The following is a 16,058-nucleotide window of genomic DNA, read 5'->3' as shown; positions in this document are numbered from 1 at the left end:
ATTTTATTGTAAAGATATGCACTTGCATTTAATTTAAGAAAATGCTGTTTCAGCTTTCTAAGTTAATACAATCTAAAACAAGAGTCATATTTTGAATCTTAAAAACTGGAAACACAGACTGTGTAATAAAAGTAATAATCAGTAAGAACAACTTATGCCTTCAAAGTTTTTTAAAACGAAAAAAAAAAATTGCCTGAATATAAATTAGAAAACATTTCAGTTTGTGCATAAGTGCCATTTCATAATCAGTGGAGGTGTCTCAATAATTACTATTATAGATCATTCTAAATTTTAAGAATTTATATTTTTGTGTGCTCATTTTTACTAAGCTGTATTTTATGTTTTTCTCTGTTAGTTGTTACTAAGATTTTACCAAACAACAGGTTGTTGAGATCCATATTTGATATAATGATGTGCCTTTTTGTGCAAGTAGCATAAAAGTGAGCATGTATTGAGCACGTTTGGTTGAGACATCATCCAAGAACGGCCTCTTATTCTATATAAAAAAAACATGTTTCTTAATTAATAAAATATTATGTTACAATTGAAATATACCAAGCAGTAATTTGGTTTACAGTAGCATATATGGTAAATGGTATAGTGGTGCATCAGTGGATACATCAATATATGAAGCATTATATTGAAATCTTCTGTTCTCCATTCCACTATTTATATATTAAAAAAATATTTTAAGTTTAATGGTCTTTATGCTACAGTACGTAGTAAAAGCCTGTCCTTTACTTCATGACCCAAGCTTCATAATTGATGTATTAGTAAAACCATACTTAATTCTTAATAAACATCCAAAGTATCATAAATAGCTTTCCAAACATTAGGGAATCAATCAGGTGTATAATGCTAGGCGCAATTTTGTTATGAATTGCTACAAACTATACCGTTCCATAAAGCATGTCCAGAATGGAACAAAGGTTTTCCATAATTATGTTATATTTTAGAGAGAAAAAAAATATAATCATAAATTATTTCAAACGTAATATAATTTTTTGGAGTTTTGTTATCCAAGCTGTAGCAGTGTCCTTTATTTTTAAAGTAAATCCAAACCAAAGTATGAGATTTTTAACAGAATTCCACACCTATCATGTAATATTATTAAATTCTCAACTACCTGAAACATTATACATACCTCTTCATCAGCTTCGCATTTCTGTTACACTACAAATAATGTAATAGTGTAATCTAATTGATACTACTAAAAATATTAAATAATTATTACTCTATGTCGATGAAGTCAAGCTTAAAAAAAAATAAAAGGATTTCATTAGAAACGATTTCCATATTATTACTTTTTTATTCCTTCTATAGCATCGACACGTTGGGAATTTTTCTTCGATAATAAATACACATTAAGTATGTTTAACAATTTATTTAAACCAGACGATGGTATCATAGATTGTAGTTATATGTACAATGAGTAAGTTAGTAAGTTGATTGACTGTCGACTGACGATTACGTGTACGTATGTCAGTTTGCGTGCGATTATGTTTTCAATGATGCCGCAACTTTCAAATAAGTTATAAAACTACATTCCATTATAGCATGCTAACACCGTCGAATTGTTTTCTTTGATCTAATCTCTGAAGTTATTTATATTCAGACTGTATTTATTGCTTCCTCGTTTTAGGAGAGAAAAGTAGTTTGGTACTCTTTACTGTTGTCCACTTGTGTCTTTTCATGCAGTATGTTAATGCCGTTAGCGCCAGTAATATAGTAAATCCCTGCAAACGGTAAATAATAATTTATGTGACATTTAAATCAATGGAATATATTCTCAGAAACGTAGTTTTGATTACTGTCATCTTACCTTAATAAATATTCTCTTTCTGTCATCGTACTCAGGGTTTGATGTCCACATAAGGAATGTGGTTATATCCTTTGCTACTTGCGAAGCAGTTGCTGGTGTACCATCACTAAATTCTAAGACTTCATCGAAGATCACCTGACGATTTATAGAATTAATTTAAAAAGCAGTTTTAAAGAAAGTGATCACAGTCTTATGTATGTGTCTTGAATAATAATTTCATTTACCTGTGCCATACCAAGAGCTCCTCCTGGGAAGTATGGATTGAAATACTGACCTTCTGAAATTTTTACACCAGCTGGTGGATCACAGTAGCCAGTTAACAAAGAGAACACATAATTCTGAAATGAAAATTATGCTTCAAATAATTAATAAAAAAAGACTTACACACAATATAAGTATTAAGTGATATATTTACTTCTCCATTATGTCTTCCATTGACAATGTAGGTTAGATCTGGTGGATAGGCACCATTGTTAGCTGCTCTAGCAGCTTCTTCATTTGGATATGGTGATGGAATATAGTCAGATAATTTACCCGGACGCATGTACATAGCTCCTGTATCATCAGGACCATCTTGTACCTATATTAACCAGAGTTTCTCTTATTATATTCATTTCGTTGATACCATACAATCATCTTCATAAGTTTTCGAATTTATTACCTGAGCTTCTTCTGCGATAGCTTTCGCTTCTTGTTCGGTGTGTGTAACACCAACAAGTTCACGGTAAGCTACAAATTGCAGACTGTGACACGCTGAACACACATTCTTGTATACCTCCCATCCTCGTCTCATACTAAATCATGAAATGTATGTTTGCACATGTTTCATATATCTGTTCATTATGTTTTGTTATCTTTAATTACCTTGCATGATCTAATGAGTTGATTAGCCCATAAAAACTCCATGGGTAATTTGGAACATGAGCACCTTCAGAAGCTTTTACAGAATTCTCCAATCCATAAATTAATGCACTAATACCCCCTGCTGTTACACTCAGGCATGTTAACAACTATAAAATTTTAAATAACATCATTCTATTATTTGTATTACCTTTGTTCCTAATATTATATGTAAAAAGATTATAACTTACTATTAAGATACATAAACATATCAAGTGGAGACTGGGACTTTTAGATGCATATTAGGATTAGGAATAGAATGGACATCAAATGACTATAGAAATACACATACCATTTTTCTACCCCTTGACCATTGTTTTCCTGTTGAAAAATTATAAGCAGGCTGAAATAAAAATTTAGATATTGAATGAGAAACATTAAGGCTTCAAAAGACATTTTTCTTTTAAACATACTTAATAAAATTAAGAGAATTTTTGAATTAATGGTAATAGTAACTTAAGTTTATTCAAGGGTTATGAAAAACAGAGATTTCACAGTAATTTTACTATTATCATTCTTAGTTCATTACATATAGTATATGGTTGTTTCGTGATAAAAAATTATAAATATTTTCTGTGACGGATTTAATTTTCGGATAATAGCTTTACAGCATTTACGCACGTTTGATCATGGCAGCATCAAAATTTTCAGTACCCATCACTATTACATAACATCACATTAAATGTCTTTGAAATCATTTTAAATTAATTGACCTATTATAAAGTGCATGCAATTAGAAACAAAACAGTGATAGAGAGTATAAAATTATGCATCTTTGAAAAAAATGTCATAGCAGCCGACAAGTAGTACAGTTCCTTGAGAACCCTTCAAATTAAGTCCAGAATGTCAATATCACAACACCAACATCTTAATAAAGAATGATATTCATAGAATATACGAGCGGATGTACTGGGAAACAAGTGTCATTTCAAAATTACATACCTGCCCAAATAACGTGCCATAATTCGTCTTTAAAAGTCCAGATTTACAAACCCGACCCAGCGATGCCGCCATGTTGGCTAAAGGTACAATGTGCGAAGACCGCTAGTCAATACAACATCTGTAGAAATAATTTTTGTGAATCGATAAAATAATAATCCTTCGTATCTTTAGAATCATTCTGTCGTAATATATATGCTTATTTGGTGAAAGCACAAACCTTCTGTAGGATAGGACCGAATGATAACGTTCTTACACAACTTTCAAGTCTTTAAGACGACTTTAATCAAGGATACCAATATCGAAAGATTAACTTTTAAACGTTCAAATTCATCCTCATGAGCATAAGCTGTATATAATATTTTTTTATTTATGTTTATATTATCAAACGTACTTGTATTTCCTATATTTCGAGAAAACAGAATTATTAAATTTCTTTATATACGTAATATTTGCAATGGACCGACACATACAATGAATCATTTATAGTACATGATGTTTTATTAGAAGATATAGTGCATCTTAAGATATCTAATAATATTAATGTTTAGAATCTTTTTTTATTTTCAGCTTTATTACACTTTTGAAATTTATAAATCATTCCTGAATTCCTGAAGGCGTGGCGCATGCGCAATTTTTGTTGGTAGACTTGGCAGTTGCTGTCGACCATTGGTGTCAGCTGGTAGTTTCGTCAGACGGTGTCGTGAATCCTGTAATATCACATCGATCATCGTTCAGAAGAAAAAGATTCAAGATGAGCGGAGGAATGCCAGAATTGGGTTCGAAAATCAGTTTAATATCGAAAGCGGACATTCGTTACGAAGGCCGACTTTTTACCGTTGATCCTCAAGAATGTACGATTGCTCTGGCTAATGGTGAGTCTGAACTCAAGATGGATACCGAAATCAGTTTTGCCGCTGCTCCGTTTCCCGGTTACTTCGTTGTTGTACCCGCCGATATAAATTCTCGATTATCCTTTTCCTCTTGCTTTATATGCTTTTGTCGTGCATTGTTAATAAAAATTCTGCAGTTTCTTTGTATATATTATACCTGAAAATGCTTTCGAAACATTCGATATTTGATTTATCCGGTAAAGCTTCGATACAAAACAACCGGGGTCACCCGTCATTTATAACGGGTGTTTTGCCGAATATTTGTAATTTGAATGTACTTTTGAAATTTATTTCCACCTTTAACGTACCGTTTTATTTCCGTAAATGTACTAAAGTTTTACTTAATACTCTCAAATGTAAAGGAATCTCTACTGAGATATGGAGTAATAATGTAGGATACTCCAATATGTCTCACATAAACATTATCTAAGTGAACTATTACATATTTTCATATTATAGACCTATTAACTAAATACAGTTCAAAAAAGGTTTGTACTAAATAATATACCTGGCTTTCCAGTAGGTTTATCAGAACAATTCATTGTCTTTGAGTTTGTCTGGAATAATTTGAGTGTACATAAAATAGGCTAAATCTGTTCTGAGAGATATATTTAATTAAAATTTGGACATTCCTAATAATAATATGGGGTAATTATGTTTGTATAAAGCTAGGTTGCCTGAAAGCCATTCCTTACATCCACCATTGTGTGGAATGTTTGTGTTTCATGCTTGCCCTGTTTATGTTCCCTGTCCTTTCTTTTTTCATCACTATACAAAACTGATATAATGAATCGTTAAATTTGAATTTAATACCATCTCATATTAGGCTTCTTATGAAATTTTAATTTATTAATTAATACATATTATGATTGATAATATAAATTTTTATTTTATTTGGCTTTCTTGTATTTTAAATTTGTTTGAAATATCAAGATAATGAGAATTAATATTGTAAGATAGAAAATAGCTTCTGTGTTATATATTATACTATTGAATTTATTTTCTATGATACAGTGCGTTCTTTTGGAACTGAGGACAGAGAAACACAACTTCCTGTGGCACCACAGAACCAAGTCTATGAATACATTTTATTCCGTGGTTCAGATATTAAAGATATTCGAGTGGTGAATAATGTGAGTTCAATCCCAAATGATCCAGCCATTGTGCAGGTAATTACAAACATCAGATCCTTTTGTTAAAGTATTTGAATTTAATTCTTAATATTCATTGTCAAGTTCACATATTAAAATATAATTTGGTGTCACCTGTAATTATCATTGCTAAATAATTTGTGGTTATTTATAGATGACGGTGCAACCGTCTATGAGCCAGCAGTCATACCAACCACAGCCTAGTTATGCTCATCCAATGATGAGCCAGATGGGCCCAATGGGTGGGCAGTATGGAACACCTTATGGCATGACAATGGGTACCTCCAAACTCACTACCAATGGCCAATGTCGACCCATTACCAAAAGACCAATCTCTGGAAGATGGTAAACTGTTTTTGCTATGAACTATCCTTTGCCAATGGCATGCTTGCTGCTTCTTTGGTAATGCTTGCTAACTTCATTTTATCTAATAAAAGATTTTCCATATTTTCAAATTGTTTCTAATCCGTTGCTAATATGACAAGTTTTGCTTATCCCTTTCTTCTCTTAACCATTTATATTCTCTAGCTTCTGCTGCCGACTACATTTTTTTTTTATAAATTTTGATTATAACTTGGCTTGTGCTTGGATTTGGCATTGCTTATTTATCAGACAAACTGAATGCTTTCAGCACAGTTACAATTGTGTTTATTGATATGTGCATACGTATTTAGAAATATATTTGCACGTATAGAAATATTTGATAAACACTTCGATACAATGTTTCTAATCGACTTTGCAATAGTTTTACTTTTGTAATAATGTTTCCTTTCTGACACTGACAATTCATATGCTTAGTTTAATTTGAAAATTTGTTTGTTGAGCCTGGTACAAATAATTACTAAGTACAGTATTACTGTATTTATCGTTTAATGTACAATAAGAAAACTATTTCAGTGTCTGTTATGCAATTCTTCCTTCTGTATTTACATAATTATGCTTATCATTTTCACTAATTCAGTTATCTTACCAAGAGTTTGTGCACGCAAATTTTTCATTGTTTTTATGATTCATAATTTCTTCTTATATCTGAATAACATTAGAAGCATTATGCATTAGCAAGTAACATAATAGCAAGAACAGTTGAAATTTCTTGTAGAAATCTTTTTCTGAAATTTCTCTTTGTAAACATTTAAAGTAGTACCTTTTAAATATAATTCGCGTAGAACTACGGTTACAAGTATACTATTGAACATTCTTTTAAACGTTTTATCCATTGCGTTAAACATTTAACTTAATGTCTCAATAACCCTGATTGTTGGAAACACGAAAATTCAATGTATATGACTATTCGTCTTATTATCATAGGTGTATTAGATCTTATTAGCGGTGGTTCACGATCAACAACTCCAACATCGTCCTTGCTGACAAGAAAAAGTCCCACTATGGATCAGGGGGTTCAGGTAAGCCATCAGCAGCAGCAGCAACAACAAAGTGGCACTATTGGGAAACTCGGTGACAAGACAAACATGAGAACCATTCAACCTACTCGTCGTGATCATGATAGGTAGTGAAATCATAGCATTTATTTCATCTAAAAATCAATTACTAATGACTCATAAAGTTCTAATGTTCATACCTATTACCAAAGACTTAGATGAATCCTTCGAGATATCGATTATCGATAGTATCCTACATTATATGTTTTATGCCTTTACTTTCAGCCATAATAGCGGTAACAAGACAGGAGGCACTGTGTCACAGTACAACGACGCAAAGCGTGATCCTATGAAGCAGGATGGCCAAATGCAAGGTCAAGGAGCCCACACGCAAGGCGGTCGAGGAAATCGTGGTGGTTGGATGAATCGTGGAAATATGAGGGGCAGAGGTGGACGAGGTCGCGGTGGCTTTAGAAGTCAACCTGGTAATGCTGGTGCCAAACCGAAGAATACACTGAAATTCGACATCGACTATGATTTCGAGCAGGCTAATACTGAATTCGAAGAATTGAGGTGCGTACTTCTTCGACCTGTAAACTCTAGTTACTCAGCATGGCGGTGCCGGATTCATTTCAAGTACAGTTTGAAATGTGCAAAGTGGAACCCATGCAAAATCAATGTTTTATGCGTTTTTTAAAGTAATTCATAATTATACCATTTATGTATTGCTTACGCGACGCAGCGACAAGTTGTTTATTTTTTAACATACATCGATTCATTTGAAATAAATATTCAGTGTGTTCTATGTTACACATTCTAGATCTCAGTTAGCGAAAACGAAGATCGATTCTGGTACTGACAATGAAAAGAAGGATGACAGCGGTAATGAAACTGGAGCAGGCGAAGGAGAGCCTGAAGAGGAACCGGAGGTAGTCCATTACGATAAGTCGAAATCTTTCTTTGATAACATTAGCTGCGAAGCTGTCGAGAGGAGTAAAGGGTGAGTGTACATTTCTATTGTTTAAAAATATTTAAATCTTTTAATATCGTGTGTACGATGCGGGTTTCGCTTGAAAGATAAACGTAGCATTTAAAATTATTGTGGTTAACATAAACTTGCTTGAAAATATTGTACTTTTAAAATATGACAGTCGGTTCCAACGTACGGACTGGAGGACAGAGCGTAAATTGAACTCTGAAACATTCGGCGTGGCGTCAACGAGGCGCGGTAGTTTCCGTGGTCGCGGTTATTATAATCGTGGAATGGGCGGCATGTACCGAGGTGGTGGTGCTGGCGGTTTCCGTGGTGGTTACAAAGGTTCTAGAGGCGGTAACCGCAATCCAGCGAACCAACACCAACAGCAACAGAACAATCCTGGCAGTCAAAACCAACGTACGATCAACGAACAGTCGGCCACTCAATCGCAGCAAAATAGCCGCGTTGTATCATTTTGAATAACGCAACGGGACACCATATATGTATAAGTATTCACTTTAGATTAAGATTTTTACGATACGTGCTCTGCTCTTATGGACTGATTTGAATTTCGAGTTTAAGAAGGACTCACTGATTCAAGAAAATAATAGAAAAGAAAGGTCATGGGGGGGTGGGAGGGTGGGGGGGGGGGGGAAAGTTCTTTGAGAGAACTTTATCGAGAATCTTTTTGTATTGCCACGCAGAGACACAGTAGGGAATTAACGGATGCTTTGGCCCGGAGTCCTGGGTTTAGAATTTATCGACAAATAATAAATCTTAACTGTTATAAGTAGTTAATTTCGGAAACTCGGTACTCAGAGCCACTATGTCCTACGTCTTAAGGAATCATGGAATGCTTGATGAATGTAACAAGTACAATAACACACGCTGGACGATAGAAACGATAGAAATGTTCCGCGAGACATATATAATAACACGAATCAACTGTTTTTACGGCACATTAAGTTACGCTCGTTTTGGGTTGCACTGTTCGAAGGAAACTCGGGAAGCATGCGGATATCGCGATCGCGGAAAGAGAACAATGAGAATCTCAAGGAAAATATTTTCTAATGCAGCACGAAACTCGCGACGAACGCGGTATAACAGTGAAGTAAAAGTGTTCGGGACGATTTCATGGGAGAAATGGGGTGTGTTAAACGAAAAAAAAAAAAACTGACTAATTCTTCGTGTTGCACACATACGATTCAGTTGATATGAATCATACGAAAGGCGCCAGCCGTTGTTGACTGTACCTTTCCGCGGATAAATGGAACACGGAACTTAGTGTGGGGAGGGGGAGATATGGAACAAGGAACAAGTGGAAAATGCGTACAGTCGCAGACTAGAGAGTAGGACAATATATTATTGTTATTTCGAACAGTCAAAACTTTATTTATTTAAGATGATGACCGATGTATATGAATTAAGGTGAAATCATTTTACTCGTACATTAAACACACAGAGGGGGTTTTGATTTTCGAACGGGAACGTGTTTAAACGGTTCCTTGTAATGAGACGGTGTAGGAGAAGAAAAAAAAACATATACACAAAGACACAGTTTAAAGGGAAAAAGTAGAATTGATTTTGTACGGTTGATAGAGAATATGGGGGGTACACGCGGAGGCTGAATCGTACATCGATTTATTGACTATTAGGTTTTTTTTTTTTTTTTTTGAAATATTGAACGTGGTATGCTCGTGGTAAGTGAAAATGTGTGTGAGAGAGAGATATATATAGAGAGAGAGAGCTCGCAAATGCCTTCCTATAGTTCGACTGCGTTTAATAGCTTCGAGTCCGTCGAAGATATCGTTTTTTGATGTACGAGGACGCCGCGGGCAGATCGCAGACAGCGTTTGCGAGAGTAAGACTCTAAAACAAAGTAACAGAAAAAAAAAAAAGTACGCATGATAATGTCCTTAAAACTATAAGACGCAAGAAAGAAAGGCAGAATAGGTATATTATTTGCGACTGTTATTTTCTTATGGCTCGTACGGAGTCCCCAAGCGTATACAGATATATACATACATAAACAATGAGATTTAGTTACGTGTAAGTCGAAGAGAAACCTCCATAAGCTATCAGTAAAGTTGCAAAGGTAAAGTTAACAAAAACGGAAAAAAAAATGAATAAACGCATATATGATTAAAAGATAAGTAAAAAATAGGAAGAAGGAATATGGGGGATAAAAGTAATGAAGAAAATATAACTTTTAAGTTTTATGCATTGGCCCGTCTGAAGAATTGCTTGCACGGGCGTACAATGCGGTTTTCCGATGATGAATTTTTTTTTTGTACAGCAGATATTGTGATTCTCAAATGCTGAATTAATACTGAGATAATAAAATGGAAAGGAACGTTTATTGTACTCTTTAAGCCCACCAATTTCACTCTGAGAGCGAAAGAGAGAGTGTGATAGAGAGCGATTTGTTTGAAAGTATTTGTCAATTACTTATATTACTTTTTTTCGTATGGTAAAATATTGTTCGGCATAAACAATTGTAAATCGACAGTGCTAAGCAGAAGTTTCAAATAAAAAGAGACACACACAGAACATATACGACGAATGAAATATCATTATTTTTTAATCTGTAGATTATTGCGTGCGACGATTGTACAAAGTGCGATGCGTATAAAATACTTTTACCACTGTAATATCGATCACACTCGAGATATCACAAGCAACCCAGCTTAACACTCTGCCTTACAATTTCTTTCACGGCTGAATACACCACATTTCGATCGATTCGCAATTTAATCACCGTAAATCCGTACTTATTGTAAGGTCGAATCTCTGCTCGACGCGTGTCGTTTTCAAAAACGAACTGACAGCTTCCCGTCACTTTCGGTCACGGTTTTCGACAACTTTTTCAACAGAAACAACAAAAATTGCCAATTTTCCTACCCCTCCCGAGGTGACGTCGTGCAACAAAACCGTGACGTTTCGAGGGGCCGTTCATTTTGGAAGATCCATTGAACGAATAAGTCGAGATATATCATCCCAGTAATGCGTTTCGTCAAGCGCAGCTCATCAGACCTGTTCGCGTGTTGTCGCAGACCTCTCTTATCGGACGACCTCTGCTCACCACTTTGGTCTCGACCAGCGTGAAGTTATTCTTGTATGTGCGGCGCAAAGTACGAGGATTCGGTACGTAAACCTCGTACGGACTACGACCGTTCTCGACGACCCATATGCTGCCGGACTCGCCCACTCGGAGAATCGACATCAGGCCTTGTGCCACCACGTACGGCCTGAAATGGACAATAAACGATTAGACAAAAAGAAAAAAAAAAACAGAAAAAGATGGGTCGTCGAAGGAGAGACTGCTCACGTTTGTATCGATAATTGCTCGAGGTTCTTGACAAAGTCAGCCTTCATGAATCTCGAAAGCAACTTGTTTGGACTGTCCACGGTTAACGCTGTCTCTGTCAGGCCAGGGCACAACGTTATCACACGGATACCGGTTTTCTCGTACTGATATGAATCCTGAAATAAATTCATTTTTATTTGTCGGTCGAATTAGAGATCTCTGATTAACCGACTATTGCGATGGACGAATGAAAGAATTAGATCTTGATTGGTGGGAGAAGACGAAGACGAGAGGCATCTTCATTGAATAGATTGTATACGTTGTAACCTATCATTATTGTGTATATGTTGTAATTCATGTTCGTTTTATATATAAGGATTAAGATTTGAATAAACATTCTTTGGTCGGGTTTTAACTACATTACCGAAATGGTCGTCATTCCACTAGGGCGAAAGAAGACTTATTAATATACCCCTCACAGAATTAATGTTGAAATGATCATTCCAGTAAATTTTTTTTTCAACAGCACAAACGTAATAGAGTAATATGTTATTTTTGAGTTAATAATTATTTCAAAGAAGAAATAAACTATCGTCTTACCGCAAGAGATTGCGAAAGACCGATTATGGCGTGCTTCGTGGCCGTATAAACCGGAAGTTGGGCTGTGTTCTTGATGTCTATGTGTTGACTGACGTTCACCAAAGTTCCCCCGTGTCCGTCATTGTCTCTATTCAAATACTTCACAGCCAGCAACGCAGTAGAAATCATTCCTCCCTAAAACGTTAAAACGTGATCTCTTCAGAAACAATAAAAAAAGAAACGAAGAAAATTTTCCTAATCACTTACAAGATTCACTGCTATTTCTTTCTCCCATCTCCGTTCATCCAATATACCAGCATTATTCACGACAATATCAATGTCATTCATCAGCCTTACCGCTTCCTCGAAAGCCTCTGCAATCAACCGGATTTAGATTAGAATTTTCGAAATCTTCAGAAGAAAAAAAACAGCACCAGAGAAGATAACAGAATTTCAATGCAAAATTACACCGTAGGAAGTTCCGTCTATATTCAGTGTCTTTTTTTCAAAGTCGTCAAAATATTTATGTTTTCGTTACATCAAGGTCCAGGCAGCCATTTATCAGTTACGTGACAAAAGACCGCTGACGCCTTAGGAATTCGGGTAAATCGTACATACATCGAAGTGTTATCAATTGCTTCGGGATTACTACTGTGTCTATCTCTAACCCAATTCCTGTGCGATACTTACCAGTCATCCGTTCGTAATTTGACACATCGACGTGAATAAAATGAACTTTCTTCTCGCCGCAGGATTTCTCCACGCTCAACTCGACCCTTTTACCAGCCTCCGCGTCGATGTCGAATATCGTCACTTTCTGAAATCATCCCATTAACGGAAACGGTGAGAAATATTTTACAAAAAACTGGGACGGTATATTGAAAATGTTCAAGGACTTACGTTTGCACCGTGCTTCAAAAAATGATTGAGAAACGCGTTCCCTAAGCCTGCTGCGCCACCGGTGATTAGGATATTTTTACCTGAAACGATCCCATTAATCGCCTCTATTTCCTTCGCCTTTTCAGAGGCCGACGAATGCCTGCGTCTGTTGTTCATGGTGGGGATGGTCTCTGTAATATTCATGGAATGGTCAATTACGGTTTCCATTTTGACATTCAGCGTAGAGACACAGTCATGAGGAGGAGCTCGAGTATTAGAGACGCAAGTGTCTACGATCTTCGTACTAGTTCGACCTTCGTTTAGTTTCATATTTCCTGTGAAGTGTAGAAGTGTTTGGAACTTTCAAGAAGAAAAACGAGTAGGATGTGAAGATACAAGGATTTTTAAAGATTTTTCTTCCCTCCCAATGCCTCAGAAGTTTCGGTTCAAGTAAGTGTGAAACGGTACATTCTTATTTAATGCATAAACAATCATGGTTTGGAATTTCTATTGAAAAAAAAGAAGTCAACTATTCGAAGAACTCGAAGTTTTGACTTTGTTACTCTTCTCTGAATGCCAAACAATCGCACACTATCAGTTTTACAATTTTCACATCTACGAAAGATAAGAAAATGGTCACAAAAATGGACATTCATCTAATTCTTTGTGGTTCGAGTCTCTTCCTAGCACTGTTTTCGAGTACGATCGAACGTACCCATATTTCTATTCCGTGTTGTCACCGGGATCGGAGAACAATAAAGAAACACAAGGCGTTAATCGAGAACGTCCGACGACGGGAATGGAAAAACGTCACAAGAGGGTGGACGGTCGTGACTTGGCGTACTGAAGCGTGGCTAGTGATCGTCGGTGGTATTTATACGCGGATGGAGCTGTCGCATCGCGATTATCCCGTGGAAAGATGATACGGGCCGCGAGACGCGCTTGGATTTTTATCGCGAGGGGAGCCTCGTGGATGTGGCTGAACGAGGGGGATAGAGAATTTATTCTCTCCTCCCCTCGGCGAACCAGGATAGACGGATCTCGAACAGTCGATAGCCCTCTTAATTAACCCTTCCCGTTCGGACCAATTAATTCAGTCTGTGGCTGGTATCGCGTCTGCTTGGAGATTTCTCCGCTCGATACCCGGTCGAATGAGACTTTGCGCGCGTGAAATCGCTTGGCGGGGCGCTTATTGTTGGATAAACAAGCCGAACAGGTGAAATCTGAGAAGCATTAGGTATTTCATTCCGAGTAAAAAATTATGCGTTGCTTATTGTATGTGCAAGATTATGGTGCACGTATTGTCTTTGTGGATTGTAATCCCAAATAGCACAAGACGCCCATTTTACGGCTATTTTAGGTTTAAGGCGCCTTTAAGCCGTCTTCAAGGTGTCATTGGGTTTCATGTGCTTTTTCGGAATATGGTCAAGTATTTGTATTTTCATTCGCAGGTGTAAATATCGTACTATGTTTTATTAGGTGCACCAATAACACATGACGCCTTAAAGACGCCAATTTTACGGCTATTTTAGGTTTAAGGCGCCTTTAAGCCGTCTTCAAGGTATCATTGGGCTTCATGTGCTTTTTCGGAATATGGTCAAGTATTTGTATTTTCATTCGCAGGTTTAAATATCGTACTATGTTTTATTAGGTGCACCAATAAGTACCCAGATAGCACATGACGCCTTGAAGACGGCTTAAAGACGCCTCAGACCTAAAATAGCCGTAAAATGGATGTCTTCAAGGCGTCATGTGCTATTTGGGTAGAGGAGATGGTCTAAATATGGGCTAGCACTTATTGCTAAACCTGTTGCAGATTGTTATAATGTAACACTTCGATGTATGTAAAATGTGTTTGCTTTATGATATGGAGCTAAAATAAGCTTGTTTTTTTAATCGTAGTTTATACTTTTAACTAGGCCCCATTTAGATTCTACCCTTTATTTGGACCATCTCCTCTAATCCACTACTGTATTCAATTACCTGACAACTCTGTGTGGCATAACTATAAAACCATTCTAAAATTTTAAATTCTTATGTATTATGGTTAAAATAAAAAGGAAAATAATGTTTCTCTAGAACAGGATAGATTATATTCTCTAGAAAAAAGTGGTTTGATTTTAGTTTGGCTACTATACATAAAGTCTGAAAATTTTGGGGTTGTTTTATAGTTATGCTACGCAGTGTATATTTTATGCGAAAAATATCTCTTGGATCATTCACTACATAAAACTAACGTAGGATGTTGGAAAACCAATGTAAATATTAATCTAATAGTACAAATATTTCATTCCCATAAGAAGAAATTTTAATCTCATCAAAAAGTGGATTATTTATTGGTAGTACACCTAATACTTTCGGGAATTAATCTATATTTTTGATATACCTTCTTTCAATCTTATACTGTTCTGCTTTGTCTTCAACGCATCTCTTAATTTAATGAATGAAGTCATTGTATACCGACGAGCAAACTCGGCTTCCGTTAGGGGAAAAAGTGACGTAGGAGAAGGGCCAAATCTGTGCCAACCATGCACTTACCTGTTGGTATTTAGAATTACTGATATTTATGCCAAATTAAAATTCGAGTTAAAATTTATTCCAGTACCTGAAAAAAATTTACCAAGTGCTAGGAGACTTTTCTTCCACGCCACTTTTTCCCCTTAATGGTAGCCGAGTTTACTCGTGGGTTTATCTATCTTCGCCTCTATAAAATGAAGTACAATGGTGAAAGCAATGGAATAGAAATGAATGTCCGAATAATTTAACGAAAGCGGACTAGGTCAAGGCTGGCTAGAAAGGTTACTCGGTGGAAATATCACGCGATATTAACATCCGGTTAGGGTCATCGCGTTACGTGACGTATTCTACCCGGAAAGCGCAGTAACAGTGCAACGACCGTTCGATAAAAATGCATCGATAGGATCAGTCACCTAACTGGGAATGTGACTTCTGTAATTTCCACACGGTAAATGCGTCTCGAAAGGAAACAGGGATCAAGGCGTATATACACTTTCCTTGACTCATCTTCGTTGAACTCCGACGACACGGAACCACGAAAAGAAATCGCAATACGCGTCATTCGTGGACAGATAACGAGATCGAGCTGGCAGCTTTTTTTTTCATATCAATTTCTAACGTTTCAGTCTTTCCGTGCAGAAATCACCAAGATTTCCGAATGATCGATATTTTAATCGATTTCTAACGTTTACGTTTCCAAAGGAATCCCGAAACAT

General features: G+C 36.1%; 3 protein-coding genes across 4 annotated transcripts; 1 reads left to right on the top strand and 2 right to left on the bottom strand.

Annotated features, from left to right (window-relative positions):
* Positions 1 to 1,378: 1,378 nt before the first annotated feature.
* Positions 1,379 to 3,953, bottom strand: LOC107187717 (cytochrome c1, heme protein, mitochondrial). Of its 2 annotated transcripts, XM_015575870.1 has the most exons (9): positions 3,882 to 3,953; positions 3,665 to 3,782; positions 3,015 to 3,065; positions 2,687 to 2,832; positions 2,484 to 2,616; positions 2,238 to 2,402; positions 2,047 to 2,160; positions 1,823 to 1,957; positions 1,379 to 1,736 (listed from the first exon to the last, which is right to left on the bottom strand). In XM_015575870.1, exons 2-9 carry the CDS (start codon positions 3,734 to 3,736, stop codon positions 1,623 to 1,625), a joined length of 930 nt encoding a protein of 309 aa, XP_015431356.1. In that variant the 5' UTR covers positions 3,737 to 3,782; positions 3,882 to 3,953; the 3' UTR covers positions 1,379 to 1,622. The 2 variants fall into 2 exon arrangements, with proteins under 2 accessions (XP_015431356.1, XP_015431357.1); XM_015575871.1 differs by lacking the exon at positions 3,015 to 3,065.
* Positions 3,954 to 4,352: 399 nt separating this feature from the next.
* Positions 4,353 to 8,686, top strand: LOC107187702 (protein LSM14 homolog A-B). The gene is given in 8 exon segments (XM_015575854.1): positions 4,353 to 4,536; positions 5,569 to 5,723; positions 5,860 to 5,988; positions 5,990 to 6,050; positions 7,014 to 7,212; positions 7,370 to 7,657; positions 7,905 to 8,084; positions 8,236 to 8,686. Coding segments are annotated over 8 exon segments (1,437 nt in total). The 5' UTR covers positions 4,353 to 4,415; the 3' UTR covers positions 8,540 to 8,686.
* Positions 8,687 to 9,306: 620 nt separating this feature from the next.
* LOC107187765 (15-hydroxyprostaglandin dehydrogenase [NAD(+)]-like) lies at positions 9,307 to 13,087 on the bottom strand. The gene is made up of 6 exons (XM_015575929.1): positions 12,847 to 13,087; positions 12,637 to 12,763; positions 12,214 to 12,320; positions 11,968 to 12,141; positions 11,389 to 11,543; positions 9,307 to 11,308 (listed from the first exon to the last, which is right to left on the bottom strand). The coding sequence occupies exons 1-6, from the start codon at positions 13,051 to 13,053 to the stop codon at positions 11,074 to 11,076; spliced, it is 1,005 nt and encodes a 334-aa protein (XP_015431415.1). The 5' UTR covers positions 13,054 to 13,087; the 3' UTR covers positions 9,307 to 11,073.
* Positions 13,088 to 16,058: the final 2,971 nt, after the last annotated feature.

This window comes from Dufourea novaeangliae, unplaced genomic scaffold (genome assembly GCF_001272555.1).
Source record: "Dufourea novaeangliae isolate 0120121106 unplaced genomic scaffold, ASM127255v1 scaffold101, whole genome shotgun sequence".
Taxonomy (NCBI): Eukaryota; Metazoa; Arthropoda; class Insecta; order Hymenoptera; family Halictidae; genus Dufourea; species Dufourea novaeangliae.
The sequence above is the reverse complement of the archived record's forward strand: the minus strand, read 5'-3'. Positions and strand labels throughout refer to the sequence as shown.